Below are 12,512 nucleotides of genomic sequence, written 5' to 3'. Positions count from 1 at the left end.
GATTACAAGTATGTTCTCTTGTTTACAATAAATAAAAGAATACGGTCAATGTACATTAGCAAATACCACAGAATGACTTTGACAGTAGTTACTGTACAAACATAGACTGTAAAAAAACAACCCACAGATACACCCTCGCACTAGTTTCTCTCGCGCCCCTGCAAGTGCGCTTCAGATCCGGTGACGTGAACCACCACCAGCTCTCGAACATTCCAGCAAAGCGGACGCCATTTTAAACCGCACCAACTGCATCAAAGAAGAAGACGGAAATAAATTCGCCGTTTAACGTTACAGAAACAGACATAGAAATACTTAAAAGAGACTTTCATCAAACGGGTAAGGAAATAGTTCAGTTATTACCTTATCTTTCACCCAAACGATGTAGACATGTATATATATTAACTTATATAATTGCTTTATCGCATAACGTTAGAGGCGTTAACGACGTTGCGGACAGTGTTGTTGCCGTCGACTTTTTGTTGTTGTTAAGCGTGTAAAAGTGTCACAAATTGCATTTTGGTGTTTATAAACGTGTTTATATCTGTTTTAAAGCAATTTAAGACTGTCTAAATAAAATAATTTGCATTTGACATACTTTGCTAACACGAGGTGTGTAGAACAAAGAACGCGACGTTAACGTTAAAGAATCGGCGTTTTGGTAGATGGTACATTAAAATATACACATTTCAACTCATTATGTTATTTATAGTGGATGTTAAGACGTTTTAGTTGTGTTTTGTTTGTTCTATCAGATGAGACAGACGCAGAGAGAGCGCTCTCCCTGGCTGAGGGAGTCGAGTCTGGAAGAGAGAATAATGGCGACCAGAAAGAGACACCGACGAGACTCGCACAGCAGCGAGAGAGAGAACAAATACAGAAAACATCACCATCATTACAAGAACAGCGACGGGTGAGAATCACAAACACCCACAGATCATCTATAATGTCACGTAGATTAACGTAAATCATTTTAAACTACCAAACAGTTACGAAACAAATAACGTTACGCAACTGCACATTCATACACAAGCGCATTGTTATATCATCATGAGCATTATATATTATCAGTAACTAAATCTTTAAAATATTAAACTGAAACCTGTTAGAAAAGCAAAAACTGCAGTATTTTCGAAAAAACTATTTTTGGGAACGTGTTATTTACATTTCCAGTCATCTGTGTGCAGGACTGTGAAGAGATGGAAAAAGAGATAATCTATATCATAAAGCCGCATATTTAAAATAATTAATCCATGTATATTAGCTAAACCCTTTATTGTATCCTGTTATTATTAAAGAAGGGCATTCCTCTCATCTAGTTATGCCACCTAACTGATAGATCATAACATCACATGCCTGCATGTTGACATGTTTTTCTTTCCGAATATTGGAGGTAAAGTTGGTTTATATTCGCACATTCAAACTTTTTCCCTAATATAATTTTAGATAAGTATTCTTTACAAATTCTAAATGATAAAGTAATATTAGTAACCATTGACTATCAAAGTACAATCTTGTTCACAGTTAATTAATTAGAGCTAATGTCGTTTTAAAGGCATATTTACATGTGATTTCAGACTGAAATACTCAAAGTAGAGCCATAAAAATATAGAGACGTGTCAAGTTGTTACTGTTCAAACACGAACAAACGTGTGAATATTTAACCAACTTTACCTCAAACAAGTAAGGGGAAGAGGGAACGAGTTGGGATGTTTGAATCTACAGAGCTTTTGGCTTTGTTAGTCAAGAGCAAACAGTACCAGTCAATGAATTGGAGAAAATAATAATATAATAAATATAATAATAATATTATAATAATAAAATAAACTTGTAGAAACCAAGTTGCTGCTTTTTTTTTTCAAAAGAATGTGTTTTTTTATTTATTCATTTATTTTTTCTATAAGCTGAAAGGTATTTATTAAAAGTGGACATGGCAACTCTGTCAGCAAATGGTATGAGGACATCTTATAGTAACATTAGATCTTAGCCAGTAAGTTACTAATTTAAGGCACATATGAGCTTAAGCCAGCTGGCCTTATGTGGAATCTCTTGACAGTGTGTTGTGTGATACTGGTTTGACAAGTTCGCTGCTTTCATGGAAGCTTCCTGGAAAATATTTCATAACATGACCTTAAAGTGTCTGCAAGAGCTGAACCGAAATAATGATAAACATCACTTTGGTAAACTAGTGCTGAACATAGAGCACATGACAAGTAAGTTTAGCTCCAACACTGTTTCTTTTAGTATCTTATTCAAGGCATGATTTGACAGACTGTGTATGATTGTTCTTATTTTTATAGAGCAAAAAATAAACTACAAATTAGCATATATTTAACATCTCTCATTTGTCAGATTATGGCTGTTATGTAAAAAAAAAGAAGAGTATTTGTGCAAAACAACAACAGGGCTCAACCCGTTTCTCAGGACAGCGTTATAGCATTCTTGTGTGCAATTCTCAAAACACCCACAAGATGGCTCTATTGATCTCTGAATTTGTTACACATTAAATGCTCTTTGATTTTTAGGAAAAAACATTGTGAAAATGATTATTGGCTGATCTATACACTTAATCTATAGCAGTGTACATTTATAGGTATTGTTTGTAGGGATGTAACGATTCACCTGACTCACAATTCGACACAATTTATGATACTAATCTCATCATTCACGATTTAGTCACAATTTATAAACAAAATTATTTAAAACAAATTTAAGGTGCATAAAAGCCCTTTGATTTAATTTCTTAAATGCTGCACACTTGTTGCAAAATAATACAATATAAATAGCAAAACAATACTAAATTGCTATTTTAAAATAAAATAAATAATACAAGCTGAAGAAGACTCATTAATATAAGCAAACTAAAATTGTGACTGCTGGGATTTTACTTAAAAAAAAAAAAAAAAAAAAAAAAGATCAACATATCTGTGTTTTCTGACGTAAACTGGTGTCTTTGCACATTTAGAATATCCCCTGCTGATGAATAAACTCTTTCACTAGGGACTGAGATGGCTGGTGTGGAGTGGAAAACCTTTCCTAAACCAGAAAGCAGCGTGTACTGAGGTGGTCAATAGGCCCTCTGATTATGTAATGACTAATTATATAGTAGGATAGAGATAGGAGTTGAACATGATTATGGAGGTGAATAATTAATATTACTTGTGTAATTAATAAGTATAAGTATCTGTGTTGTATACTTTAGAAGATATAATCCTGAACATTTATTACTATTCAATAATAACAATAATAATGATATTAAGCAAATTATTAAAATGTGCATAGACTAATTCGAAAAGGAGAGGGTAAAAATAATCTAATACCTGGTACTGTAACAGCACAACTTTCTCTTTTAGACTGAAAAGCATCTTTACACATTTTTTTTTATGAAAACACTGATGCACCGTGTGATCTCCGTAGCACTCGTCAGAGCAAACAGAGCTTCAAATCTTCTGGTCTGCTTAGTTTGGCTTATTAATAGTTTTTTTTTTGCCTATAGATGTCTGTGACCAGTAGTTTTTTTTACTGTGCATCATATTCGTTCTGTAAGTGTAAGTAAACGTCTTTTTGCAGTATTTTCACACAGTTTGTTTTTGTCTGGCGCACTTCACTGCTGTCATTATAGTCTGCCACCTCACTTCTTGCTCGCCGGTGCTGATGTGCAGGTAAAATGAGTTTGCACCTGTAAACACAGCGCCCCTTCTGTTCAGTTTTTACCGAATCGATTTTTTAACGGGCTCACGGTGAATCGTTACATCACTAATTATTAGTATTACTAAAATTAATATAAAAAGGTTGACTAGAAAACAGTAGCTAAGGATACAAAGAAAATAATTCACTAACAAGTCAGCACCCTTAGGTTATTTATATATTTATAACCCCCCCCTCATTATCTTACCAGGCATTGTCTTGAGAAAAGAAGCTCAAACGAAAGACTGGACACCAGTGAAAAACAAGCAGTGTTCAGAGACCATGAGCACAACAGCTACGCTGCCTGTAAAGAGAAGGAGAGAAACCGGGACCGATCCAGATCCTGTGAGAGACAACGGGAGCGAGATCGAGACTGGCACCATTACAGCAAATCCTCTGGGAACAGCAGGCGGAGCAGCCGGCACAGACACCGGCACCGGCACCGCCGCTCACACCATCATTCTGACTCGGTATGAACACTGTCCGTCTCTGTTTGCCGCGGTAACTGTCATCTATCTGTGCATATTTTTCTTGTTATATAAACTGTGGAAGTTCCTCATTTCCAGTATTGGCAGAATGAATGACAGGAGGAATGTTGGATGATATGTTTATCTAATGTAAAATTAATGTAAAATTATGTAACGTAAAATTAAAAACAAAAGAACAATAGTTTCTTAGACATCCACAGCATGTAAGATATTTTATAAAGCACCTCATTTTCATGAAGGGGGGAATACAGAATGTTTTTTAATGTTGAATTGTTGTAACTGTCTACTTAATGGTCTGAGAAAGTCTCTCATCTGAAAATATGTTGCCATTGTTTTTCTTCTGTAACACACACGATGTGGTGGGCCCTGTGTGTATCTCGCGGGCTGAATTTGCGTTGGCTGCTCCCTGTGGCCGGGCCTGACTGCTGCGGGTATCTGAATGGGCTGAATCTCTCTCCCTTCCACTCGTGAATGAATGAATGGCGCGTTCTGGTCCCCCGCGATTCTCTTGGGTTAATGATGATGATGATGATGATGATGGTGGTGATGATGGTGATGGCGGTGTTCCGAAACCTCAGAGGGGCCATCGCAGGAAAAGATCCAGGAGTGTTGAGGATGATGAGGAGGGGCACCTGATCTATCACAGTGGAGACATGCTGAGAGCAAGATGTATAGAATACACACTTTTCTGTATCTCTTCTGTATCTATTCATTTGTCTCACTGATTATTTCTATTTTGGGGTCAGACTAAATTTACACACTAATTTTGGGGTCCTGATAAATGCAGACACAACACTTAGACTTATTATAATGTGTGTATCACCATTCTAGATTTGTCTTATGTTTGTGGATTATTTATGCATCGCTTTAATAATTTCAGTGCTCCAAAATGCAGCAAAATCTATTAAAGGTTTTGATAGCACTGCGTCAATTTCAGGTTTCTAATTGCCTCTCTTTAAACCCGTAGATGAGATTGTGTGTACACTTGGAGAAGGAGCCTTTGGCAAAGTGGTGGAGTGCATTGATCATGAAAAGTAAGTCTTCATGTCACTTAGTACGTTAAAACTCATTGCTTTTATATTTTGCATGTTTCTTATACTCAAAACAAGTCACAAGTGAAACAAATGTAGATTTAATCTTATTTTTTTGAGTGTGTGTTATAATTTACGGGCTTGTAATGTTTCAATCACAGGGTCTTCGCGGGGTCTTAAAATTTTAGGCCTTAAAGTCTTAAATTGGCTGAAATATTGTGTTGTAGGTCTTAAATCATTTTTAACAGGTCTTAAATTTCTTATGTGCAAGTAAATCTACCCAATCGGGCTGAAACCCAATCACCAATAATCCAACTCAAAAGCTTTTTTTTTTGTTATTTATGTTTTTTTATTGCAAAGAAATAAAATTCACAACAGCTGTTAGACATTTTTACTGCAAATTCTCCTAATTAAATTCCCTAATCAGGGAAAAAAAACGAAAGCAACGCATCTCTCACATTAACACAAAAACTATTTACTGAAGTATTCAGGCCATTTGCACTCGCAATATTATTACTGCTCTGTTTATTTAATCTAAGAAATGTAATGCCTAGAACATAAATGCGTTTCTCGTGATCTGCTCTCTTGCTTATTCACTCTCATCGCCATGATTTTCGCTTATTTAACTCGTTTTTGGGGATCACTGAGCTAGTATGAATATCCAGGACACTCACAGAGCTTCTGGGAGAGGTCATAAGGTTGGATGAGACATCACTCGTGTGAGTCACGCCAATAAACTATAAACAGGTCGCACCGCATCTGTATATATTTTAGTTGTTGTGACGTGAGCATATCGATTACTCAAGCCTCTACACATCATTTACCTCCTCACGTGTTGTAGGCTATGTATAATATACGGGAGCATGTGCGTCTTCCTCTGCTTGTAAACTCATGAACAAACACCTGCGATGGGTCATGAGATCAACCAGATTGGCGGGTACCGATTGAGTCATGAAATGTAATTATATGCCGATCGATCTGAGCATCCCTAGTGATCTAGCTCAATATATCTCAGTGTTATGGTTTGACAGTAATTGACATCTCAAATGATTTCCATTTATTAAAATAAACGAATCAAACAACAAACAAACAAAGCTTTTAATTTGCGTTTAAAGTCCAAGACTAACGTATGTATATATTCTGCTATATCACCACATTTCTGGGTTCATCCACAGCCATATTTACCATGTTTTTGATTTATCATTATTAATCCTTAAACTTTGTAATGTCATGCTAAAACCATCAACAACGTTTTCAGTAAAAATAGCAAAAGATGTAAATGTAAAATGTGCAAATCTCACTGCTTTTTAGTCTACTCGCATGTAGTTGACAAAAGATTGGTAACCAAACAGTCGATTTCTTTTCTATAGACATAGTATGGGGGTACAATGTTAAAAAAACGATAGTCCAATTTCAAGCTGACCTCAAGTTTTAGAAACGCCATGATTTATTTACGGTCCAAAAATAAGTGCAGACCACACAATTATCTAAACGAATGCATGTTAATGATCTAACTTTGTTTCTATTGCAGAGTTGGAGCTCGCATTGCGCTGAAGATCATTAAAAATATTGAGCGCTATCGCGATGCGGCTCTGTCTGAGGTTGAGGTGCTGGAGCAGATTAACTCACTAGACTGTGACAGACGATAGTAAGTGCCTCTGAAAGCAGCTAAAACAGTAATCTCCTACAATTTATGCCTCTCCAATGCATGGCTGTGTGATATCACACTTAATTTGAAATTTACAGCCTCTCAGGTGTAAAGAAATCCAGACAGCGTATTAGCAGTGCAGTATTTCATCTGCTTTTTTTTTCCCTCAGTGCTTGTGTGCGGATGTACGACTGGTTTGATCACCATGGGCACATCTGCATTGCCTTTGAGCTGCTGGGCTTGAGCACGTATGATTTTCTGAAGGAAAATAACTTTCAGCCCTTCTATATCAACCACATCAGGCACATGGCCTACCAAATCATCCGAGCAGTCAGATGTGAGTCACGGATCTTGTTCAATTGCGTCTTTTTCCTCTGCGCGTTTGGATGAAACACAGATTTAATCTTGTGCTTTTGCTTTGCCGCTTCAGTTCTTCACAAGAACAAGCTGACACACACTGACCTGAAGCCAGAGAACATCCTCTTTGTTAATTCAGAGTATAACATCAAGTACAACTCAAAAATGGTAAGGAGAGACTTGTATTATTATTATTATTATTATTATATGCCTGTCATTTAATTATTGCTGTTTAATATTTGCAGAAAAGGGATGAGAGAACTGTGAAGAATCCTGACGTAAAAGTGGTGGATTTTGGGAACGCAACATATGAGCATGAGCATCATACATCTGTGGTGTCCACACGGCATTATAGAGCTCCAGAGGTTATCCTGGGTAAGCAGTTGTTTTTAGTAATCGGTTTCTGAAGTAGATTGCCACGATCACATGCTTTTTGAGCTAAAACTAAAACAATCGGTTTTATTTCTAATAGATCTCGGCTGGAGTCATTCCTGTGACGTGTGGAGCGTGGGATGTATTCTCATTGAGTACTATCTAGGATCCACTCTATTTCAGGTCAGTTGTCTTTTGAGTTTCAGTTGTAGTTCAGTTATGTTACATTTTAGACATGCTTTCTTTTTAAACAAATGATTTTTATTTTAGACCCATGACAGTAAAGAGCATTTGGCCATGATGGAGAGAGTGCTGGGCCCCATACCAACACACATGTTGCAGAAAACAAGGTAAATTTAGTATATGTGTTGGATTTCTTTTTTTTTTTTTATGGGTTTCTGGAGGTGTTAATGTATTTGGGGAAAAAAATATTAAAACAAAATATGTTGTTAATACATGTTAAGACTTGTTTTATGATTAATTTCAATGCCCTCTGAATTATAATTGATTGATAATGTATTTAAGTGTTTTTTTATTTATTTATTTTTTTAATATGCTAAAAATTTAGTGGTCACAGAAAGTTTAAAACTATTTAAAAAATCTAAATTTGAAAGGTTTTTAGATTTTAAAGGTTTAAAAAATCTAAATACTAAGAAATTCCAGGACATATTGGGCTTTCTGGAAATGAGCAAGCTGACGCAGCTGCTAAGGATGCTTTGAAACAAGTCGTGAACAAATCATCACCTTAGAATTAGGTTTTGTCTGAAGTTTTTTGTCAATTTAATTATTCACATATTCTTTTTCAATGATAACGTATTTATATTGTGATGCTTTTTTTTTTTTATTTTTAAGTTGTTTACATTTTAAGACTTATTTTAAAAACAAACAAACAAGGTTTTATCTACAAGTCGAACTCTAGCTTGGCTCTATAAGGTTCTTTCTGTGAGCCAATCTGCAATTCCAATGCATGTACGAGGACCAATCAGGATCAGCTTTCTTTGTCATTTCTCCGGATTGCTCCCTTGACAGCGGGAAAGACCAGAAGGAAACACAAAATCGGAGTTGACTAAATCAGTGTTTCTCAATCCTGTTCCTGGAGGACCACCAGCTCTGCACATTTTTCATGTTTCCTTAAACACACCTGATTCAGATCATCCGCTCATTAGCAGAGACTGAAAGACATCCAAAACATGCAGTTTGGTCTTCTAGGAACGTAGTTGAGAAACACTGGACTAAATCATGCCGCACCACACAAAATTGAGAAGAAACCTGAAACTGAAAAGATGTGTGTAAATCTAATGATTTTAGAAGCATTTGTTTGACATCGAGATGAAATGTTAAATTTTACTTTGTTGAAAAAGAAACGATCATTAAAAAAGGTAATTTATTAAATGTGAAATATTTTTATTTGTGTGTGTGTATATTAGTCCTTGAAACATTCTTCAGTGTTTATTAAACTCATTTGCTTATGGTCTGTTTCTTTTAAAGTCTTTAAATTCGATATTAAGCCTTGAAGGGCAAATACTTAATTTAATTCATGGGGCATATAATTCAATAATTAGAAATCAATAGTTCATATAAAGCATAAAATTACTTAAAATTAACAGCTGCACTGGACAAAATATTTAACACAGCCATGTATGCTTAAATTGAACAAGAATACATATTCATCCTAAAACATGCAATAAATGTTATAGAAAGCAAAAATTTTACTTCAAGCATCAACATATGGTTACAACACCTATTTAGATTGTTGTGGTTGTATTTCTTGAAAAGTAATGCTTCAATGAATGATCTGCCAGATAGAACCATATCATTCAAAGTGGAAAAAGACTTTTTAGAATTAGAAGGTTCTGTCTGCATTTGCCCTGCTTTATTTACCCCAATTTGCAAATTGAAGAGAATTTTGATGATTTACATTTAGAGTAAATTTAGAGTCTCTGTCATGTTAATGTATAAACGAAAACCGTTACGCACATATTGTTTGCTATATGGAATGCGAAAACTTTGAAGCTCAACAGCTCAAAATCCTTTAGAACGCAGAGAGAATCATCTAAATCTAAGGCGTTTAAATGCCATATTCCTCCTTCAGAGATGAGGCTGTTTATTAATGTTCACATTTTAAATAAGTGGCAAAAGGAGTGGGATGGATGGGAAATATAAAATTGTATGAAATACTACCTGAATTCTCCAAGTTTTAAGACTAGATTTGATCAAGTGATTTTTCAAGATTAACATTCAAGATTAACCCATGCCAGTTTGCCTAAAGACGAAGACCCCACTCAATGTGTACTGCACAACTCCCCTTACTGTAAAACACATTTTACTGGACTGTCATGCTTTTAATGTTTTCAGAAGACTTTTTTATCATGTATTAACACTACAAATCTTATTTAATTTATGTATTCATTTGTTTGTTGTTTTTAATTGTAAATGTACTATTGAAATGTTCTTGCCATGAAAATAACCTAGGTTTCTGGCATGGCATTAAATAAAACAAAAACTAAGAAAAAATGTAACTTACAAACAATTAAATTATAATAAATAAAATAATTATTGATATATATACACTAGAAAATGTACAAATATATCTTCATCAACAGAAACTTGACTTAATATTTGAATGATTTCTGTCATAAAAGAAAATAGGAGTTTTGACCCATACAGTATATTTTTGGCTCTATTGCCAATAATATACCCAAGCAGCTAAAACTTTTAAAAATTAAAAATGAAAGAATTGTTTTACTTATGTTTTTTTTAAACCAGTTGGTTGCATGTGAGAATGATCTAAAAGTAGCTGTTTTTTTTTTTTTATTGTGCAGGAAAACGAGATTTGTTCATAATGATAAACTGGACTGGGACGTTCACAGCTCTTCAGGACGTTACGTCAGGAAGCAGTGCAAACCGCTTAGAGTGAGTTTGTCCTCTCTGGAGTTACGTTTATAGTTATTTACGCAGAATGAAACTTTTAAATCATTACTCACAAGATGAATCTTTGTTTCTTGCAGCAATACTTGGTCTCGTCTAGCTCTGACCATGAGCAGCTGTTTGATCTGATAGAGAGGATGCTTGAATATGACGTTACAAAGAGGATCACCTTGGACGAAGCCATTAAGCACCCATTTTTCAACTCTATCAGGAAGGGCAAGAAATAAGCGGTGGATTTTTCTGGATTTTCCTCTCTGAGAGAGGCTGTTTCTGTGACTGCATCAGTCCCCTGTATAGATCATACACTGCTCTCTTCTCTACAGCTATATTTATTGTGCTTTTTCTCTCAGTAGGAGTTAAGTGACCGGTTGCTCTTGAGTTTGTGATTTGTTACTTGCGTTGTATCAGCATCATCTGACTGATTATAAAATGTGATCATAATTGTGAAGGGGCTGGGTTTTAGGGTGTTTGGTTTGTAAGATGCTTTATCATTGTCAAATATATCTTAGTATTGTTAATAAAAATGTAGTGGTATCTGTAAGTGTCTTTTCATTTGTCTTTCTCCATGATTTTTTAAATAAAAATCAGTTTCTCATCGGAGTCATTCGTTTCATGGGTGTAATTTTTTCATGCGGTCAATAGAGGGCGGTGCATCACAAAGCATAGTTCACCCTTAAATTAAAATACACTCACTATTCACCTTCAAGGGTTTCAAACCTTTGAGTTTTTGCTTTTCTCTTGAATGCAAACAAAAAAAGTATTTTGAGTAATGTTAGAAATCGGTAACCATTGGCTCCCTAGTAAGAAAACAAACACTTTAAGTCGGTGGTTACCGATTTCTAACTTTTTCATTTTGGTTAATCTCTTGCGTTTTACAAGTGAGTAAATTTTCAGTTTTTGGGTGAACTGTCGCTTTAATCTTCAAACGAATGATATATATTTTTAGGCAAATTAGAGTTTTTGATTTTGTAAATTAATGAAGGAAGGCTATTAAATCTGACCCACTTGAGAGCTCTATAAAACATTTCAGTAAGTGCAAAAAATGTAGTGGTCATCGTTTACTCATAATTATTCCAAACCTGTTTAACCTTTACTTTTGTTGAACAGAAAAGAATATACTTTTGAAGAAAGCTGGAAACCTGTAACCATCGACTTTCATCTAGTTGATCTTTCTACATTGATTACAGGAATTCAGCATTTTCGAAAGTCAATGGTTACTGGTTTTCAGCATTTTCAAAATATCTATGAAAGTCAATGGTTACTGGTTTTCAAAATATCTAAGTCAATGGTTACTGGTTTTCAGCGTTTTCAAAATATCTATGAAAGTCAGTGGTTACTGGTTTTCAAAATATCTATGAAAATCAATAGGTACAGGTTTTCAAAATATCTATGAAAGTCAATGGTTACTGGTTTTCAAAATATCTGTAAGTCAATGGTTACTGGTTTTCAGCGTTTTCAAAATATCTATGAAAGTCAATGGTTACTGGTTTTCAAAAATCTATGTAAGTCAATGGTAACTGGTTTTCAGCGTTTTCAAAATATCTATGAAAGTCAATGGTTACTGGTTTTCAAAATATCTATGGAAGTCAATGGTAACTGGTTTTCAAAAATCTATGTAAGTCAATGGTAACTGGTTTTCAGCGTTTTCAAAATATCTATGAAAGTCAATGGTTACTGGTTTTCAAAAATCTATGTAAGTCAATGGTAACTGGTTTTCAGCGTTTTCAAAATATCTATGAAAGTCAATGGTTACAGGTTTTCAAAATATCTGTGTAAGTAAATAATTACAGGTTTTCAGCGTTTTCAAAATATCTATGAAAGTCAATGGTTACTGGTTTTCGCATTTTCGAAATATCTATGGAAGTCAATGGTTACTGGTTTTCAGCGTTTTCAAAATATCTATGGAAGTCAATGGTTACAGGTTTTCAGCGTTTTCAAAATATCTATGAAAGTCAACGGTTACTGGTTTTCAAAATATCTATGGAAGTCAATGGTTACAGGTTT

The 12,512-nt window shown here is 34.8% G+C and overlaps 1 protein-coding gene across 1 annotated transcript; it reads left to right on the top strand.

Annotated features, from left to right (window-relative positions):
* Positions 1-206: 206 nt before the first annotated feature.
* clk4a (CDC-like kinase 4a) lies at positions 207-11,108 on the top strand. The gene is made up of 13 exons (XM_056471947.1): positions 207-336; positions 753-910; positions 3,896-4,154; positions 4,751-4,841; positions 5,140-5,206; positions 6,735-6,851; positions 7,022-7,188; positions 7,282-7,376; positions 7,454-7,583; positions 7,681-7,763; positions 7,851-7,930; positions 10,403-10,493; positions 10,589-11,108. The coding sequence occupies exons 2-13, from the start codon at positions 753-755 to the stop codon at positions 10,733-10,735; spliced, it is 1,485 nt and encodes a 494-aa protein (XP_056327922.1). The 5' UTR covers positions 207-336; the 3' UTR covers positions 10,736-11,108.
* Positions 11,109-12,512: the final 1,404 nt, after the last annotated feature.

Source organism: Danio aesculapii, chromosome 14, assembly GCF_903798145.1.
Source record: "Danio aesculapii chromosome 14, fDanAes4.1, whole genome shotgun sequence".
Taxonomy (NCBI): Eukaryota; Metazoa; Chordata; class Actinopteri; order Cypriniformes; family Danionidae; genus Danio; species Danio aesculapii.
This window is presented reverse-complemented; position numbering and strand designations above follow the sequence as displayed.

Bases quoted from the DNA above. Each gene is read 5' to 3' on its own strand.
- clk4a (XM_056471947.1), top strand. From the start codon at position 753: ATGAGACAGACGCAGAGAGAGCGCTCTCCCTGGCTGAGGGAGTCGAGT. The intron at 5,207-6,734 runs GTAAGTCTTCAT...TTTCTATTGCAG, and splicing joins GAGTGCATTGATCATGAAAA to AGTTGGAGCTCGCATTGCGC. The intron at 7,584-7,680 runs GTAAGCAGTTGT...TATTTCTAATAG, and splicing joins AGCTCCAGAGGTTATCCTGG to ATCTCGGCTGGAGTCATTCC.